We start from the raw sequence: 20,736 nt of genomic DNA on the forward strand, positions 1-20,736 counted from the left end.
TGCTGAATATTATTGATCAAGTAAGGTTTAAACTTAAACACCCCCCTGTGGTGAATGTTGTGAATTACAGCGCTGCAAATAAAATCAAATAAACTTCAGTGTAATATTATTTATGCAATCTTGCAATACAATTTTACAATACAAACTCACACCAGGCCTATGTATTTAAAAAAAATCAAAACAACGAGCACTCAATGTCACTTAAAATAGCATTTAAACTCACATTGGTAGCATTTAACACTGAATAAAGCACACAATCAGTACCATAAGGTGATTGCATGTAGGACATGGTGTAAAATCGGCAACAATTACAGAAGGCAGCTTTAAAAATTGTATACATACTAACCATTATACCTTGTTAATTCAGATCATGTGTTATTATATGTGTTTATTGTTGCTCATGTCTTCTTTCTAGGCTTCAAGACTGTTGACTACTATCTAAATGCAGTGTGTATTTGTTGTTTTGGCTGCTACACGTGAGGGAACTCAAAACCTTTTGCCTAGTCATGACAAAGTGACCCACATTCTCCAAGCGTCTGGAGAAAGCAGGTCAGGACTAAATATATCCTTCAGGACATGCAAAACAAACTCAGTCTGTGTTCTGCAAGTGCACGGTGCAAGACTTTTCTGCTTACCTGTTTCACAAAATCTTCAAGACAGAGTCACTGAAGTAATTTTGGTTTTCAAATCCACCCTGCAAGGCTGAACATCGGAGTTTTGTTTATGTGCACATCCACAGAAACACAATGGACTACATGGGGCAAATGGATGAAGATCAGCTCATTGAGTATGCTATTCAGATGAGCCTCCAAGATGCTTGCGGTTACTCTGTGTTCAATGAACCACTAAGGTACACACAAAGATTTTCCATGCTCAGTATTTTATAGATAATAAGTACGTAAAGCATGATCATACATGATTTTATTTCAATCTAAATGTTTGCAGCTTTACTAAATCTGAAATTAATCATAAAAACGTGCAAACAAAATAAACCATACTATAAAAGATGAGTAAAACCAAATCTGTGAATCTTTAACTGAAGACTAGATCTGACTGGATCATTAAAATCAATCAGTTGGTAACTAAAGACTCACTCTGACCAGATTATTTGAAATAGTGAATCTTTAAGTGAAGACTCACTCTGACCATATCATTTGAATCAGTGAATCATTAACTAGAGACTCACTCTGACCAGATCATTTGAATTAATTCAGTATTAACTAAAGACTCACTCTGACTGGATAATTTGAATTAGTGAATCATTAACTGAATACTTACTCTGACCAGATCATTTGAATTAGTGAATCATTAACTGAATACTCACTCTGACCAGATCATTTGAATCAATGAATCTTTAACCGAAGATTCACTCTGACCAGATCATTTTAACTAAATAAGTATTAACTAAAGACTCACTCTGACTGGATCATTTGAATTCATTATTAACTAAAGACTCTCTCTGACTGGATCCTTTGAATTAGTGAATCATTAACTGAATACTCACTCTGACCAGATCATTTGAGTCAATTAATCTTTAACTGAAGACTCACTCTGACCTGATCATTTGAATCAATGACTCTATAACCGAAGACTCACTCAGACCGGATTATTTGAATCAGTGAATCATTAATCACTCTGACCCAATCATTTGAATTTTAGAATCCTTAAGTAAATGCTCACTCGGACCAGATCAGTTGAATTTTAGAATCCTTAACTAAATGCTCACTCGGACCTGATCATTTGAATTAATGAATCATTAACTAAAAGACTCACCCTGACTGGATCATTTGAATCAGTGAATCATTTCTGAACACTCATTCTGACTGGATCATTTGAATTAGTGAATCTTTCTCTGAAGACTCATTCTGACCAGATCATTTGGATTAGTGAGTCTTTAACGAAACACTCACACTGACTGTATCATTTGAATCAGTGAATCATAACTAAAGAGTTACTCTTACCAAATCATTTGAGTCAGTAAATCTTTTACTGACTGGATCATAAGTGCATCTTTAACTGAAGACGCACTCTGACTGGATCATAAAAATCCGTGAATTGTTTTGAATCAGTGAGTCTTTATCTGAAAACTCACTCTCCCCAGACGATTTGAATCAGTGCATCATTAGCAAAAGACTCACTCTGACTGACTCTTTTGAATGAGTGAATCTTTCCCTGAAGACTCAGTCTGACTTGATCACTTGAATTAGTGAATTGGACACTAGTTTTGGGTAGATCATTTGAAACGGTGAATAGACAAAAGTGCTATTAGATCAGTTCAACTCACAAATGAATCTTTTAGTGTGATTTATAAACCAATAAAACAGGTTAATGTTTGTAAATCTGCAGCTATACCTAAAAATAAACATACAAATAAATAAATAAATAAATAAATAAATAATTTCTTTCTACCACTGTTCACACGTACCACTTTCTTTCATGCAGCACTTTAGAAACAGCCAGTGATGAAAACCTGAAGATTCTATCTGCTATAGATCAAGGTATACTTCATATGTGTGCATGATTAAATGATCACATGTCAGATATTTGATACCAGTGACTACATATTGTGTGATATCTTCCAGGAGACACGTTTGCTTTAAGGAAAATGCACAAATACAGAGAAGCCTATAAGGAAAGAGACAGCAGAGGTTTGCTGCCGATGCACAAAGCGTGCCTTCAGCCTGATTCCTGTGTGCTGGATATTGTGCTACTGGGTGAGCAGACAACATGTCAACATATATTTCATAAGCATTCGACATTATACAGTTCAAGTCAGAATTATTAGCCCTCCTTAATTATAACCCCCCTGTTTATTTTTCCCCCAAGAGATTTCAAAACGTAATAGTTTGTTCTGTAGACAAATCAAAATAAAATAGTGCTTAAGGCGGCTAATAATATTGACAATAAAATAGTATTAAAAAATGAAAAGCTGCTTTTATTCTAGCCCAAATAAAACAAATAAGACTTCCTCCAGAAGAAAAAATATTATAGGAAATACTGTGAAAAATTCCTTGCTCTGCTAAACATCATTTGAGAAATATTTGAAACAGAAAAAGATATTAACAGGAGGGTGAATAATTTTGCCTTCAGGTAAATATTTCATATGTTTTGGACATTATATGTACAGCTTTTTTTTTTATAAACAGCATGCTATGATCTGACTATGGAGGAGACGACATCTGATGGAGAAACACCTCTGACTTTAGCTTGTCAGGCTGGACATGTGGAGAACGTGAAGGTTCTTCTCCAACATGGAGCATCTCCACACAACATGAACAGCAAGAATGAGACGCCACTTCTGCTGGGTATTACAACATACATAACAACATAATAGAGCCATCGATGAAACTTGCGAAAACAAGTTGTTTAGGCTGATATTACAGATATTAGAATTACAATTTCACTTTTGCATGTGTGCTCTTTTTAAAACAGAAATCATAAGAGGAAAAAAAAAAGGAAATACTGATTAAAATTAAGTATAATATAGATCACAATAATCCATAATGTTTTATTAATAAAAAAAAAGTATTTAAATGACAAAATTAGCAACCTAAAATTGGACAAATGTGTTTTGCAAGTACAAAATTATGTACCTGTCAAATTAAATAGGATTTTTTATCATTAATTTAAATTAAATTAAATATATTTTTGCTTAATTTATAAATATTTAATAAATATTATCATTATTTTTGTTAATATAGTTTTATTATATGCCATAAGCTACTGCAAATTACAGTATAAAATAAACTCTATTTACAATAAATTACTATTGAAGTAACTGTAAATTCGTAAATGTATATCATAGACAAAAAAAATGTATATATATATATATATATATATATATATATATATATATATATATATATATATATATATATATATATATATATATATATATATATATACACACACACACACACAGTCAAGCCCAAAATTTTTCATACCCCTGGCAAATTCTGACTTAGTTACTTTTATTCAACCAGCGATTTCTTTATAGACCGGAAATGACCTCTCCTTATATTATTGACCTTAAAATGATCTTTAAAGGGGTGTTCCAGAGTGTATTTTTAAGGCTTGGTTGTGTTTATAAGATGCAAAGCAATGTGTGTTCATGCTTCATTTGTGAAAAATCATACTATTTTTCCATATATCTGACTTTATTTATATACAGCTACTCAGCTAACATGAAAACGACTGTCATATTTCCTAGTTCCTCCGAACGCCCGGCCTCAAGAGGCTCTGATTGGCCAGCTAACATGTGCTAATGTCCTGTGATCCGCAGATCGGCTCCATATCACCAGGAAGCACCTCTGCTATAACAATACAGCGTATCTGGCCACGCCCCTTCACTGCACGAATGTATGCTCGTAACCGAAGGGTTTATGACATCATTAACCCGGATGTATTATTTTGTAGTCCCTAAACTTCGTTCGCTGTAGGCTTTGCTAAGCTAACTCTGTAAAAGCCAATTTCTCCCTTTGCATTGAACTTTGAGCATCTTACATTTAGAGATGTTGACTATGTTCACACATCTACATTACACATCAACTAAAGCAGCGGTGCTCAACCTTGTTCCTGGAGATCAACCTTCCTGCAAAGTTCAGCTCCAGCCCTGATCAAACACACCTGAATTAATTAATTAGGATCTGAACAGCACTTGATAATTACAGGCAGGTGTGTTTGATATGGGTTGCAACTGAAATCTGCAGGAAGGTCGATCTCCAGGAACAGGGTTGGTCACCCCTGAACTAAAGTTTCAAATATGATCTCAGAGTGGACCACCCCTTTAATATATGTATGCATACACACACTGTATATATACATATCTTTACTTTATTTTAAATGGGGCAATATGACCTATCTCTGCATTTTCCTTTGCAGCTGTGAGGAAGGACTCTTATGATATGGTTTATGCACTGATAATGGGAGGCGCCTTTGTGGAGCAGGTGTGTCTGAGGAAATGGACGGCCACCCATGAGGCCGCTAAAGTGGGCTGTGTGGACATCCTGATGCTGCTGCTGAGACACGGCGGGAAAGTGATGGGCAGAGATGGGCATGGAGTCACACCGCTGGGCATCGCAGCTGAATATGGCCATCCGCAAATACTGACCGTTCTCATTCAACATGGTCAGTCAGATGCATGCAAAGTCTGACAACAACTCAACTCTACGTTAGTATTGTTACTAATTTGATAAATGAAATAACGTAAGTGTTACCTTTAGGTCAGGGTGGTGACAATGATGCAACCGAAATTAACAAAAATGCCCCACAAATTCCACATAAGGAGGATAAAAAAGCTCAATTAATGCACAAAACTTAAACGTGAAAATAAAGAGTGATTATTTGCACCGTTACATTCAGATCTTTGCATGTAGGGCTTATTATGGGATATATAAGTGCTGGAGTGTACAAATTCTCCCTTTGTCAAAATCGATTGTTCACTCTGAACTTCCCTCATCCATTTGACAAGTGGCAGGGATTCTCCTGAGGGGAAGTGCTTAGGGAAGGAAAGTCTAAAAATGGAGTGGGACGCAGCTATAGTACACTCAAAATTAAATCCTCTTTCTTTCCCTCACCTTTAGGGGGCGACGTCTCTGCACAAGCTACAAACGGAGACAGTGTTTTATATGACGCTGCAGGTTGTGGAAACCTGGACTGTATTTGTCTCCTCCTACAACATGGTGCCAATCCCAACGTAGCAAGTCTTGCCTATCAACTTCCAATTCACCGAGCCGCCTATGAAGGGCACTACCTGTGAGAGCACACTAGGGATGCATTTATGATGTCCTGCACTCGCTAAGTTCCCTCTTCTCATTCCCTCAGGATGCACATCCCTGATAATGTTACACAAGTGTCCACTACTGATGGAACATCTGGATGGCTTTAAATGGATTGTCCTAAACCCTTGAGCACTTGAGAACTACACTGTTGTGACGTCAAAACCATATTGCATTCTGGGACATATAGGTGCTGGAGTGGACATTTGAAGCAGACAAAGTCGAGGGAGCTTTCCTTGCTCACTTGAAGTGGAATGCACTTCAAAATGGCATTGGGGAATCCCCTAAGGCAGTGTTTCCCAACCCTGTTCCTGATGGCACACCAACAGTACACATTTTCAACCTCTCCCTAATCAAACACACCTGAATCAACTCATCATAACATCAGAAGAGACTCTAACACCTGAAGTTAATGGGTCAGTAAAGGGAGACATCCAAAATATGTACTGTTGGTGTGCCTCCAGAAACAGGGTTGGGAAACACTGCCCTAAGGTACAGGGGAAAGGAAGCCTGCAAGTGCACACTAAGGCTGCGTTCCACTCCATTTTAGACCTCCACTCATGAAATTTCCTTTCCTTGTTCCCTTGAGGGAATCCTCACTGCCTCAATATTAAATTAGAGAGTGATTAGGCTTCATATGTTCACTCCAACACTTACATGTCCCGGAATGCAATGCCATTGTGACATCACGACAGTATAGTTCCTTAGTGCTCAAGGGTTTAGGGCAGAGGTCACCAAACTTGTTCCTGGAGACCCGGTGTCCTGCAGAGTTAAGCTCCAACCCTAATCAAAACTTTCTTCAGTTAAACAAAGAGAAAACTGAAGTGATTGCGTTTGGGAACAGAGATGAGGTTCTCAAGGTGAATGCGTACCTTGGCTCTAAGGGTCAAACAACAAAAAATAAGGTCAAAAATCTTGGTTTGACTCTGGAGTCAGATCTGAGTTTTAATAGTCATATCAAAGCAGTTAGTAAATCAGCATACTATCATCTCAAAAACATTGCAAGAATTAGATGCTTTGTTTCCAGTGAAGACTTAGAGAAACTTGTTCATGCTTTTATCAGCAGCAGGGTGGATTACTGTAATGGCCTCCTCACTGGCCTTCCCAAAAAGACAGTCAGACAGTTGCAGCTCATCCAGAACGCTGTGGCCAGAATTCTGACCAGAACTAGGAAATCAGAGCACATCACACCTGTCCTCAGGTCTTTACACTGACTCCCAGTTACATTCAGAATAGATTTTAAAGTATTATTACTGGTCTATAAATCACTAAATGGCCTAGGACCTCAATACATTACAGATATGCTCACTGAATACAAACCTAACAGATCACTCAGATCTTTAGGATCAAATAAATTAGAAATCCCAAGAGTTCAGTCAAAGCAGGGTGAATTGGCTTTCAGCTACTATGCCCCTCACTGCTGGAATCAGTTTCCAGAAATGATCAGATGTGCTCCAACATTAGGCACATTCAAATCAAGACTGAAAACACATCTGTTTAGCTGTGCCTTTACTGAATGAGCACTGTGCTACGTCCGACAGATCGAACTACTTTGTTTTTCTCTTCTTTTTAATTCTTTTATAACACATTTTATCAGCTTTTATTTTATCTTATTTCTATTTTTACCATTTCTATTATTTGTTTTTATTTCTCTTATACTTGTTTCTTTTATTCCTGTTTATGTAAAGCACTTTGAATTGCCACTGTGTATGATATTGTGCTATATAAATAAACTTGCCTTGCCTTGCCTTGCCTAATCAAACACACCTGAACAAGCTTATCAAGGTCTTACTAGGTATACTTGAAACACCCAGGCAGGTGTGTTGAGGCAAGTTGGAGCTAAACCCTGTAGGGCACCGGACCTCCAGGAATGAGATTGTGACCCCTGGTTTAGGGCATTCCATTTAAACCCATTTACATGTTGCACCAGTAGTGAACACTTGTGGGATGTAATCAATGATGTACATCAATGATGTGATGGTATATAGTCTATTACTATAGACTAACTATATAGACTGAGCTCATGACGGTTGTGGAAAAACAAACCATTGTGTAGAACAGCAGAACTCAGTTCTGGTCTTCACAAGCCCCAGCTCTGCACCTTCTGTATGTTTCTGTTACCGATTCAGAGGTTTGATTCATTTGACCATAATTGCATTAAAAATTGGACTGAAATGCATCAATGATCAATCTCAACACACTTCACAACCTTCTCAGCCATAATACAAATCTTTTGTGTCTCTCTTTAAACCTCCAGAGCTCTAAAGACATTAATTCCCATCACCACAAAAAGGGCCATCCGGTTGTCTGGCATGAGTCCGGTTCATTCTGCGGCAGATGGAGGTCAAGCTCAATGCCTCGAACTTCTCATTGAAAAAGGTTTTGATGTCAATCCAATACTGGGCTGTCATATTTCCGAAAACTACGGGGACATGAGGAAAACCCCGCTCTACTTTGCCGTCTGCAATGGAGACGTGACCTGCACAGAGATGCTTCTGAAAGCAGGAGCAAAGCCAGATTTGGACCCCCTGCGCTGCCTCCTGGTGGCAGTCAGAGCTGAGAAGTATGAGCTGGTGCGGCTGCTTCTGGCGCACGGTGCAGACGTCAACTGCATCTTTTCCGTCGTCAGTGACACTTTATTTCCTACAGCGCTGCAATACTGCTTCAAAGATGAGATGATGCTGCGCCTGCTCCTCAACAACGGATACCATGCAGAAAGCTGTTTCGAGTGTTACCATGACAACAGTGTAAAGACATACACATGGTCAGAATTTCATAACCAGTCGTACCAAAACAAGAGCACTCCGGATAAAGTCACTGTAAGCATCACTAAGAAGTTTGTGTCACTTTGGTTTATATTCATCAATGCAATTAGTCTCTACAGCAATGCAACAAATAATGCAACACGAGGTTAAAATTCATTCTTGGTAAAGTCAAAGTCAGCATTTTTTGGGGTCAGTACGCATTTACTAGGAGAAGTTTATTTATTACTAGTTTCGAGAGGATCATGTGCTTATGATTGACCACAGCTGGACCCACATCAACTATCACACGGTTCTCCAATCAGATATTTCCTAGGTCAGTGTTTCCCAACCCTGTTCCTGAAGGCACACCAACAGTACACATTTTCAACCTCTCCCTAATCAAACACACCTGAATCAACTCATCAGAACATTAGACAGACTCCAAAAGCTGAAGTTAATGGGTCAGATAAGGGAGACATCCAAAATACGTACTGTTGGTGTGCCTCCAGGAAGAGGGTTGGGAAATACTGTCCTAGGTCACTATAAATAACCATACCCACATAGCAAAATTTCCCTGGCCCAGATCTGGCCCACACAATCAGCTTTTGCTTGGCACACATGCCGCAGTGAATAACGATACATGATTGGACAAAGTCTGGCTTCCATACAAGGGCCAAACATGAACCATATCTGGGCCAAGTCTCAGTCAGAATAATAACATAACTGGACCTAAACTGGGTCAGATATGTTGGTGTGTCACAACTGCAATGAATTAGATAAACCCATGAAGTATTTCACTTTAGGCGCGCTATGGGCATTTCTTTGTTCTGAAGCGACCACAACGTGGCCCACATATAAAATTTTGACATCTAGTCCAAAAACTACAATTGATATCTGGCCCAAGTCTTGTGTGTCGCCTTAAAGACAGTGCCACCTCTGCCAAACCCAGGCCATGTTTGGCCCACATTCTGTATGCCAGTGCCAAACAAACGCCTGCTGTGCCAGCTTTATGCCAAATCTGGGCCAGAATTGTTTGCTACCTGGGTAGTCTTCCTAGCACAGTCATCTTTGTCTTGAAGAATCCCCCCTTCCTCCCCCCTTTTCCTAGATTGGGCGGCCCGGCGACCCAGTGGATAGCACTGTTGCCTCACAGCAAGAACATCACTGGTTCTAATCCTTACTAGGCCAGTCAACGTTTTTGTGCAGAGTTTACATCCTCTCACCCTGCTTGCGTGTCTGGGTTTCCTCCCTTCCATCCTTCCGTTATAAGTAAATTGACTAAACTAAATTGGCACCATAGTAAAGTTCTTAGCCAACAGTATTTTCCCCTCATGAAGCAATTCGTCATTAGCCAAAAATAAGCGAGGGAGTTCTAGAGATCTACCTGAGCTCAATCTCCCCTCTCAACCTACAAACGGGAGGAATACCCGAGCTCAAGGATCTTTTGAGCTCTTCAGGGCTCTCTCCCGGACACCATGCCAATCAAGCTTATAATCAATCACCAGCTAAGCGTGAACTCTTGAAAGCAGTATCTAGTTCAGTAGCTAGCCTAACCAGAAGCTAACTGTGCTGGTATAGTGCTGGATCTTACAATTTAATTTTAAAACAATTTGTGTGTGTTTACTACAGTTTCACTACACAACGTATCATTGCAATTAATGGTATTTTAAAAAGACTTCATGTCCATTCTATGGAATTAATGCAGCAACCATTGGTCAACATATATTCTTCGTGCGTCAAATCATATGCAGTCCAAACAAAGTGATAATATGCATCATGAATGAGTTCTGGACAACAATAGGAGACATTTACTAAGCAGTTATGTTACTAAAGCATACACAAAAATGTTTGATTTACTACTGAAGCAATGCACCAAGAGGTTGCATTCTGAAATAAGTAGTAGCAAGCATTGTTTTTATGGTCTAGAAAACACTGGGGTATACTTTCTAAATCATAGCGGCACATTTAAATGCACAAAAACGTGCATTTTCACACCAACCAACTGAATAGAAAGGATTGTTGCAATCAATGGTGCACTGTTTCTAGATGTTTAAATGTATTTTTTATTGTGATCTCTGTTAGCAATACAAATGCACCACAAATTATGTCACAATTCTCCTAAATATTCCACATCTATATTTATTTATGTCTTAATTGAGCACTCTGATCTGTGTGTGTGTGTGTGTGTGTGTGTTTTTTAGTTTTGTGAGTTTATTAGCGTGTCATGGATGGCACACTTGGCGGGGAGAGTGGTGCAAATACTCCTGGATTACGTGAGCCAAGTGCACATTTGCTCCAAACTGCAACGCATTATGGAAAGACAAGAGGAATGGCCTGACATCTGTGACATCCTCAGTAAGTCACTTCTGTTCGCAATTCATGTCTTTCGAATATACCGAATACTGATTAACATATCTGTTTGGCACTAGGGAATCCTCGCTCTCTGAAACACCAGGCCAGACTGGTTATAAGGAGACATATGACACTGACAAGACTAAATGACCCGGAGTTCATGAGCACTGTACCCTTCCCCCCTGCATTGAAGAATTTTCTGCTATACAAGGAATATGATGTTTATGGTCGAATGGGTGAATACTAGATACATGCCTTAATATAGTTTAGTTTATTTTGTGGAAATACTTTACTACAGTGTGAATTTGTTCAATAAAGTGAAAAATACTTTTATTAAGATCATATCTAAGCCATAAAACAAAAAGAAAAGAAATTAAAATGTAGCTACCGCCACTCTACATAATATAGAAATATTTCAAAATAAAATAGTTTTCATATAAATACTTATAAACTTCATATTTCCAGTTATTTACTTTATGGGGGTTGGCAGGGATGGGAGGATCCCACAATACATATTTGTTTATGTAACATAAAGACTTTGCAGAAGCTTCTGTTGCTAGAGACCCTTGTTATCTGAGCAACAACATTCTTGCACTGTCAACAGCAGTCAGTGACTCCAGAGATGCAGCGGACATTATGTTCCTGTCATAAACACAGACCTAGCCCTTTGTGGTTGTTTGTATCCTATGGGAAAACAAACAGCTTATCTGATCGTTCACACTCAGTCCAAATCTGATCATTACACACTCAGACCCTGATCTGAAAGCGTATGGTCCTCAAAATCCATTCATATATAAACCATATTAACATTTAGCCTCTCTTCTCCTTTTTAAGCAAGGACTTATGACGTCTGCGTTGACAAATGCAATAATCAAGCAAATTTTAATCCCAACGATGACATCAAAAGCGAGACAAAACTGGTAAAAGGCTAAGGATAATCCTCACAATGGTTCATGCCAGGCTGATAACAGTTCTAGAGATAATCTTCCCCTCACTATTAGCTTCTGACGTATAAGACTTCAGCTCTAGGTGGTATTTTTGGCACATATGAAAACTACAAGCACTTCAAATCTTTCTAGGTTGTCCAATTCAAAACAACTAAAATGATCCAAAGATTCCCTTGACGTACCTCTAATGCTAAAACAATCTCTGTATGTATCTAAGTATTTACCTCCTTGCCGCAACTTACTATTATAAGGATATTGCCATTACTCTCCAAGCAATCTCTCTCTAAGTCTATCTGCTTATTTTGGACATGAACAATGCAGTCAGCATTCACTGACAGGCCTTCTCTGTGGCCATGTTGTGAGCTCACATGCTTTTTGCAGCTCTTTCTCATTGACTCCTGCCTCCCAAAAAAGCAACGGCATCATAGGCTGGGGCTTTGTACTACGTCTCGCTGATCCCACTCTTAAGACCCCTCCAGCTGCCCACCACAGCAGATGAGCACTCATTCTCACTTGAAGCACTCAAAGGATCCCAGAAAGCTCAAAATATCTGATGCACCAACACTGAGACAAAACCAAGACTACCAAGAGGCCATGAGTACGTTCGGCTACCGTCGGGAACTCAGTAAGTACGAGGATTTGGATGAAGATGAACTGTTGGCTTCACTTACTGCCGAGGAGCTCCAGGAGCTGGAGAAGGAGTTGGCTGATATTGACCCAGATGACAATCTTCCTATCGGATTGCGGCAAAGAGATCAGACCGCTAAGACTCCCACCGGTACATTCAGTAGGGAAGCTTTGATGAAATACTGGGAAAATGAGACACGGAAACTGCTGGAGGAGGAAAGGATCGGATCCACAAGCCCAGGAGAGGTCAGTGATTACCAATGTTAAACACTTCCAACGATGTCAGAAAAAAAAACACAGTACCTTGATTGTTTTAACAGATTGTCAATGGAGAAGAATTCTTTAATGGATACCTTTCTACTCTATTCACTTCTGCACCCATCAATAAATTAGAGTAGTAGTATGTAGCATACTCTTACAGACAAATACTGCTCTTGGAGGTCATCTATCTTGCATATTATAACCCTAAACACACCCAAACCAGCTAATCAAGGTCTTACTGGGAATACAAGAAACTTTCAAAAACAGGTGTGTTGAGGCAAGTTTGAATTCAGGCTTGTGGCACAGTGACCCTCCAGGACAGAGACTGGGTTCAGGGGTAAATAAAGTACTGTAGAAATGTGTCCTTTTGAGGGTCTGTGCTATGTTATACCCCTATCTTTTATGATCTGAAGTTAAGAAAAGCAGATGCTATGCGCAAGGATTTTAATTTCATTTATTAAATAGCCATTTCATCTGTAGAATGGCCACTTGTTAAAATAAACAATTAACGCTCATTGATGCACATTGGTATGAGAATGACTTAAATGTCATGTGTTTTAAAAGCAATGAGAAGTCAAAATAAAATACACTCCTGAGGGTGTCACTAGATACACAAGGACCAATGCGTGGAAGTTTTCTAACACTGACCATATCAATTACAGAAAGACAAAGACAGCAGAGAAGAGGAGGAGGAGGAATGTGTTACTGAGAGTGACACTGAAGAATCTGGGGATGAAAAAGATGAGGTTGAAGAAAGTGAGAAAGACACACGGAAATATAGAGAAGCTGAAGAAGACCAGGAAGAGGAAAGTGAAACAGATGAACCAGTGACAGAGGAAGAGGAGGAAGAAGAAGAAGAAGAGGAAGATGAAGAAGAACAAGAAGAGCAAAAAGGAATTGACAACCGTCCTAAAATGGGACACTTACTGGATTGTAAAACTCAACCTCAGCAGTGTTGGTCCACAAGTAGTCAATCAAATCAAAGACAGATGGATGATCCAAAACCCCAAAGTCAGGAGCAAGGTCGCATGTCAGGAAACCCCACTGTGGCTGATGAGGTTTTGGAAAAGGTCCTCAACAATGACCAAGAAACTACAGAGGTCAACCTCAACAACATTGACAACATCTCCCAAGATACTCTCATCCGATTTGCAGAAGCCTTATGCACTAATACACAGGTACGTGTCTTTAGCCTTGCCAACACTCACGCTGATGACCAGGTGGCTTTTGCCATTGCTAAGATGCTGAGAGAAAACCGAAACATCACAAACCTTAACATCGAGTCCAACTTTATCACAGGTAAAGGTATTCTGGCCCTGGTGCAAGCGATCACCCGAAACAATACTCTCACAGAAATGAGATTTCACAATCAAAGGCACATATGTGGAGGTCAGGTGGAGATGGAGATTGTAAAGTTACTGAGGGAAAATACCACGCTAATAAAGTTGGGCTACCAGTTTGACCTTCCTGGCCCACGTATAAGCATGACAACAATTCTCACCCGCAATCAAGACCTCCAGAGACAGAAGAGAATGCAGGAGCTGCGTCTGCAGAATGGAGGTGCAGCAACACCCACAAATCCAAGAACTGTTGCTCTTCAGAAGAGCACGAGCACTTCTTCTCCTCAAAGCTCGCCTCGGAGTTCACCATGGTCATCTCCAAAACTACCACATGTTGACATGGTCAAGAAAAATGTTCCCCCTGCTCCTCCACCACCACCACCACCTCCACCACCCCCGAAAGCCTCCTTCTCAGAAAAGAAATCTCCCTCGAGAATGATTGCTGAGGTCATCAAAAGGCAAGAGGAGACCTCCAAGAAACAGCAACATGGTCCCACCAAATCTAAATCCAAAAAGGGCAAAAAGAGGCCTCCAAAGCAAACAGAGACAGACAGCATATTAAAGGAACTAAAGAACGCTTTGAGACCCATCAATGACAGAGAGAACTCCAGACCATCCACACCTCAACGCTGCGCTCATGATGAACTCATGGCCGCCATCAGAGGCAGCAGCTTCAGAAATCTCAGAAGGGTAAGTATCACAAAATCTGTCAGGCTCTTTTCTAAAATCTGGTCAACTTTCTTGCAGTCTAGTGACTTCTTGCTTGAAATGGGGTCTCAAATGACTCTCAGATTTTTGGAATCACTGTTGATTTCAATTAGTTTGGGATTAGCATGTTGCTAAACTAATACACACACTTAATGCACATTAGGTACATATATTGATGGATCCAATGGGGTCAGATTCATGCGACTCTTTCTTTGAGGCTGGAAAAAAGATAGAGTATGCTGTGTAGGTTTTGGAACAGAGCCACAGATACCTCTGTCAATGTTTTTATGCTAATTAGATGGGCTTAAAGGCTGCATTGAATAAAACATTTTACAATATTTGTTAGTTTTAAGGTGATCAATTATTTCACGCAAGTCAATCCATTGGAAATAAAAAAAAAAGTTATAAGTAAATATGCTTAGCCGGGCCCCTCCAACCTCTTGTCTGTAAATGGGGAGGAGCCCAAAAATAAAACCCCACCTCCTACTTAATATTTCATTCAATTTGGAAATACATCAGCATACTTAAATAAAAGTCTGCAGAAATTTTTGGTTCATGTAGACTTTAAAAAGAGAAAGCAAAACCATGTGCAATTGAGCAGAAGTTTGTCTTGAGCAATTATGCCAAAGGTCTTGAACGGATTCAAGGTATGTACACAAAGCCCAAGGGCATTGTGTGATCTCATGGAATTCCTGTCATTTTTGCCACACCTTTGTGTCACAGATTTACTTTGGATGCATTCTTTAAAGACTGTCATCTTCATAACATTAGAATAGATGCAGATACAGAATATAAAACTCAACTAGAGGTTCAGTTCATTCGGTGCAGTGGAAAATTTAGCGTTACCCTTAGACAAGGGATCCTGACCTCAAAAATTCCTCACACTTAATGCTGCTATAAATAGAGGCCATCTCGATAAGGCCTTCTGGTGTTGTGGAAAATGAAAAAGAGTAGACAGGATTTACTAATAATAACTTTGTACAAGTAAACCAAACAAAAGTCAAATGCTTATTTGTGGAAGCATTATAGCAAGGTCTTAATAATCTGACTCATAATAGTTGGTTGCACTATAGACAAAATGGAGGATCTGACCTTTTATTTCATTGCAGGTGGAGGTTCCTAAATATCTTCAGTAACCAGGCTGTAGGATCAAACAGCAAGGTGACACTCCCGGTTCAATACAACATCTGTGAATACCATGTGCTTTCCTCAGAATTACACCAAGGGTTTAAACAATTGATTAGCGCAGGTGTTTTGGGTTTTAAAGCCAATCATGTAAATGTGCACTGATCACAACAAGAGCATATTTTACCTTTAAAGGTCCCATGAAATCAATCCTGAGTTAGTTTTAAGGATATATGAGCTAGTTTGCTCCAAAACAGTGACGAAATTCACATTTAGAAGATATAAACCTTGTATAAACATCCAAAGATTGTAGTTTGTCACTTCCGTCTAAATGCATAAACAATGCAAGTCAACTCATACTTCAGTTTCTCATCAAATCTTGACCAATCAAATGCATTATAGCAGGGGTTCTCAAACTCGGTCCTGGAGATCCAGTGTCCTGCAGATTTTAACTCCAACTTGCCTCAACACACCTGCAAGGATGTTTCTAGAAAGCCTAGTAAGAGCTTGATTAGCTAGCGCAGGTGTCTAATTGGGGTTGGAACTAAAATCTTCAGGACACCGGACCTCCAGAAGCGAGATTGAGAACTCCTGTTCTATAGTAACTGACATACCCCATCCCCTTTAGAACGCTTCTCGGTTGATTAGCCTGAGGTCAACCACCTTCACTGGCAAATCTGTGATAAAATGAACCACTATTGGCTGTTTTTAATCAAGGGGAGGACCTACTTTGTATAGTAGCTCCTCCCCTTATTCCATATATATCCTGCATTGTGTATTTCTGTTGAGATTACGTCAAATATCGAATAAAACAATGCACATTTCAAAGACCCTCAAAGGATCTTTAGGTGTTCTGTATTGTGAATGACCCTTGAAATTTGCACTGTTTTATTATTATTATATATATTTTTACTGATTACAAGAGCTAATAGTAATAAGAGTTTCTGCTGTTGTTGTGGTTGTACTTTGTCGTTGTTAAATGAAAAACCAACATTGCCTTGTTAATGTTTTTAAACACATCTTCCATGTCTGTATAAATGTAAATATAAGACTTGATTTAAAAGACTAAATGTCATTAAATGGCATCATTTCTGCAAATCAACGCGTGTTATTGTAACTTACCAAACCATTGCAAAGATCACCCCATCATCAGCAAAAGACTGTGCTAGAATAAAAGAGTATTAGTTGGATGAATATCACAGTCTCTTAATCCGGACCCTGTATTTATTTTGGAAGCGCTCCCTGGGACCAAATCCACTCAGCAGCTGTTGACTGTGAAAGGAGAAATGTTTTTAGCATCAGCAAAGCTCGTGTTCAGGCAAAGAGCGCAAACACTTTCCCATGACGACGGCTACATGAACATCGTTATAGTTTTAACAAATGCATACCCCAGCATACAAAAGATTTATTAAGTCAGAAAGTAGAGGGAGTAAAATCAACTATGATGGAACTAATCTCCCACTTGAATTAGCATCAAATGATTTAACTCATTCTGGGGTAAAATAATATTGTTTTACATGACAGCAAAAGCATTTCCATGCTTAATGTCGGTCTAAATTTAGCACTCTAAACGCAGAACACAATGTCTAATGCAATCATCTGGCTGGCTAAACCCCAGTAATACCACATCAGACTGTGCTGGGTTTTAAAAATAATCAACATTACAGTATTTTTTACTTTGTATCTTGGTCTGGATTAACGACACAAATGCTACACAAATTCACCATGAGGCAAAATTGCTCATGTATAGTTCCAGTAAACTACTGTATCAGGTTATGACGACTTAAGTAAAATATGAAAACTAAAGGAAATGTCAGTTTGCGGGATTATATTTTAATCTGCACACATTATATAAGGTTATTCCTTTTGCCCAGCATGTAAATGACTGTTTTTACTGTTGGATGAAGGCAGTGAAGGAGCTGCATGTTGATGAAGGAGCTTCTGGATGAACATTTGCATTCATTCCGTCAATAAAAGTGGCCTTGGCATTATATATACAGTTGAAGTCAGAATAATTAGCCCCCCTTTTTATCTTTTTCCCCTTTTTTTAAATATTTCCCAAATTATGTTTAACAGAGCAAGGAAATTTTCACAGCAATTCTAGTAATATTTTTTATTCTGGTGAAAGTTTGTTTGTTTTATTTTGGCTAGAATAAAAGCAGTTTTTAATTTTTTAAAATCCATTTTAAACGTCAAAATTATTAGCCCCTTTGAAGCTTTTTTTTTTTTTTTCTCGATAATCTTGCCTAATTACCCTAACCTGCCTAGTTAACCTAGTTAAGCCTTTAAATGTCACTTCAGGCTGTATAGACGTGTCTTGAAAAATATCTAGTCAAATATTGTTTACTGTCATCATGGCAAAGATAAAATAAATCAGTTATTAGAAATGAGTTATTAAAACTATTTTGTTCAGAAATGTGTTGAAAAAAAAGTCTTCACTCCATTATTCCCGAAATTGGAAAAAAAATAAACAGGGGGGTTAATAATTCTGACTTCAACTTGTGTGTGTGCGTGTGTGTGTGTATATATATATATGTATATGTATATGTATATATGTATATGTATGTATGTATGTATGTATATATATATATATATATATATATATATATATATATATATATATATATATATTATATATATATATATATATATATATATATATATATATATATATAATGCAGGCTTTTAAATATATTTTTAATACATTTAGAAAACTATAATAAAATACATTAAAAAGCCTACATTTTTTTTCTAGACAAACTAAATTAATTATTATTAATAATTAGGAAATTATATGCACATTTTCTTGCTCCATTTAACATCATTTAAAAAATATTTGAAAAACTTATGATTAAAATAAAAACAAAATGTAAAAAAAAAAAATTCATAGATGGTGTTAATAATTTTACCTTTAACTGCATATATTATTACATACAATTTTAAACAGTTGGTTATTGATAACCATTTATAGTATTCTGATGTTTTGGGTTAAATTTAAATATTTGACAAGACAATTATTTTGTCTAGGAAAAAAAAATGCAGGCTTTTAAATATATAGGGTGATTAAAATTTGTTAAAAACCTATATTTAATCAAAGAAATAAAATGACAACAGCGCTCCTAGCGACCAAATGAAACTTCAGAGCTTCCTTAAATCGACGTCAGAAAGAGCTTAGCTCTCCTTTTCTTCTTTGCAGAGTACATGATTTTCAAAGTGGAGGTATTCTTTTTGAATCACCCTGTATATTATTACATTTCGGAAAATTTTAATAAAATATATTTAAAAACCTGCACCCCCCCCCCCCCCCAAACTAAAATAATTAAGACTTTTTTTTACAAAAATAAATATATAATAGGAAATTCTATGCACATTTTCTTGCTTCCTTTAACATCACTTTGAAAAATTTTGAAAAATATAATATTAAAATAAAATTTTAGAAAAGGGGCTAATAATTTTACCTTCAACTGCATATTATATTACATACAATTTTAAACAGTTGGTTATTGATAACCATTTAAAGTATTCTGAAGTTTTGGGCTAAATTTAAGATAATTAGTTTTAAAACAAATGTCATTATGGTGGTAAATATACAAAAATGTGTCCCTTAAATGTTTATTTCTGATGAAAAATTATAATTATAAACCACTTGCACTGAAAATCACATTTCAATGTTAAATCACATTCACTGTATGAATCAAACAAATAAATCGATCAAATACATACATTTTCTGTAAATATTAACATTTATTTAGTGTACAATTTTAATAATTCTTTTTAAACCTCATTTCGGAGGTTTCAAGTCTCAATGCAAAGCAACCCTGGTTGAACAAAGAATGAAAACTGGAAAGGATATTTTTATTTGCTCGATAGTACTGTTAAAAACAGTGGAACTCTGAAACCATCAAGTGTGCCAGAGCTTTTCTTTGAATTAGTACAGCGTCACAGTGCATTATTAGTAAAACATCGAGAACGTACAACCGTCCGCTATTTTTTATTTATATATTTTTTTTAAATGGCACACATGAACCCTTATCAAACCAACAGGAATAAAAAAACATGCCCATGAGATTTGTTGTAATGCCAGTAAAAATCAAAACTACCATGTGCAAACAGGATATTTCCATTAACTGTAGTGTTCCTCACATCTAATATAGTAGCTATAGCACACAAAGTGTAAACATAACCGCCGTATTGTGCTGTATTCCCACTTTTTTCTTTTCTGATTCGTGCAAAAATATAAACGACTCGATTTTACAAATTAGCAAATGGAGCTAAATATGTTTCTTTTTCAATTTGTTAAGAAAATAACAGCGCTAAACTATGTTCTGAATAAGAAAAGGAAGAGGAAAAAGTATGAAAATATAGTGTTCTTGCTTTATCGCACAATATCGACGTTTAAGACTCGCTTAAGTCTTGTTCCTTAGAGTCGTCCTCCCTTTAACGAATGACAAAACAAACAAACAAAATCCCAAAACATTCAACTCTACGAATCAAGAAAACTTGATGTAAAATTGCACGTTAATCGAGGAGAGGAAAAAAAAATACATGATACATGACATATTTTTACAGATTAAATGAGGTATTGCACAGATTAATACAAAAAAAAAAAAAGCTTGAAGGCAACAAAAATGTACAGCAAATCGGTCGTCCATTTACATTACAATTTTAAAAGATTTCGAAAAGACGAGAGCCATTGTAGTGTCTTAATTCTTTTGGTCAGCCTTGGTCATCATCAGTCTTCCCAATCTTCGTCATCCTCAAAATCATCAACGTCGTCATCATCATCGTCGTCATCTATGAAACCACGAATTGAGTGTTAACTTCAACATAAACCTCTGGCAAACAGATCTTAAAG

The 20,736-nt window shown here is 37.5% G+C and overlaps 3 protein-coding genes across 3 annotated transcripts in view; 2 read left to right on the forward strand and 1 right to left on the reverse strand.

The window, feature by feature from the left end:
* Positions 1-482: 482 nt before the first annotated feature.
* asb15b (ankyrin repeat and SOCS box containing 15b) lies at positions 483-11,969 on the forward strand. The gene is made up of 10 exons (XM_056456161.1): positions 483-549; positions 740-850; positions 2,443-2,498; positions 2,583-2,714; positions 3,147-3,305; positions 4,882-5,127; positions 5,583-5,754; positions 8,035-8,596; positions 10,723-10,876; positions 10,951-11,969. Exons 2-10 carry the CDS (start codon positions 747-749, stop codon positions 11,118-11,120), a joined length of 1,755 nt encoding a protein of 584 aa, XP_056312136.1. The 5' UTR covers positions 483-549; positions 740-746; the 3' UTR covers positions 11,121-11,969.
* Positions 11,970-12,226: 257 nt separating this feature from the next.
* Positions 12,227-17,075, forward strand: lmod2b (leiomodin 2 (cardiac) b). The gene is made up of 3 exons (XM_056456160.1): positions 12,227-12,693; positions 13,371-14,738; positions 15,866-17,075. The coding sequence occupies exons 1-3, from the start codon at positions 12,316-12,318 to the stop codon at positions 15,890-15,892; spliced, it is 1,773 nt and encodes a 590-aa protein (XP_056312135.1). The 5' UTR covers positions 12,227-12,315; the 3' UTR covers positions 15,893-17,075.
* Positions 17,076-19,605: 2,530 nt separating this feature from the next.
* The window catches only part of waslb (WASP like actin nucleation promoting factor b), a 37,031-nt gene continuing 35,900 nt past the window's right edge, over positions 19,606-20,736 (reverse strand). Inside the window, 1 exon segment of the mRNA XM_056456162.1 lies at positions 19,606-20,675. Within this exon segment, the coding sequence (XP_056312137.1) occupies positions 20,614-20,675 (62 nt within the window). The 3' untranslated portion in view covers positions 19,606-20,613.

Source organism: Danio aesculapii, chromosome 4 (genome assembly GCF_903798145.1).
Source record: "Danio aesculapii chromosome 4, fDanAes4.1, whole genome shotgun sequence".
Classification (NCBI taxonomy): Eukaryota; Metazoa; Chordata; class Actinopteri; order Cypriniformes; family Danionidae; genus Danio; species Danio aesculapii.

What these genes read in the sequence shown, in the direction of transcription:
- asb15b (XM_056456161.1), top strand. Translation starts at nt 747, where the DNA reads ATGGACTACATGGGGCAAATGGATGAAGATCAGCTCATTGAGTATGCT. An exon ending in GTGTTCAATGAACCACTAAG is followed by an intron (nt 851 to 2,442) that starts GTACACACAAAG and finishes TCTTTCATGCAG; the next exon opens with CACTTTAGAAACAGCCAGTG. An exon ending in TCTATCTGCTATAGATCAAG is followed by an intron (nt 2,499 to 2,582) that starts GTATACTTCATA and finishes GATATCTTCCAG; the next exon opens with GAGACACGTTTGCTTTAAGG.
- lmod2b (XM_056456160.1), top strand. Translation starts at nt 12,316, where the DNA reads ATGAGCACTCATTCTCACTTGAAGCACTCAAAGGATCCCAGAAAGCTC. An exon ending in GATCCACAAGCCCAGGAGAG is followed by an intron (nt 12,694 to 13,370) that starts GTCAGTGATTAC and finishes TATCAATTACAG; the next exon opens with AAAGACAAAGACAGCAGAGA. An exon ending in GCTTCAGAAATCTCAGAAGG is followed by an intron (nt 14,739 to 15,865) that starts GTAAGTATCACA and finishes ATTTCATTGCAG; the next exon opens with GTGGAGGTTCCTAAATATCT.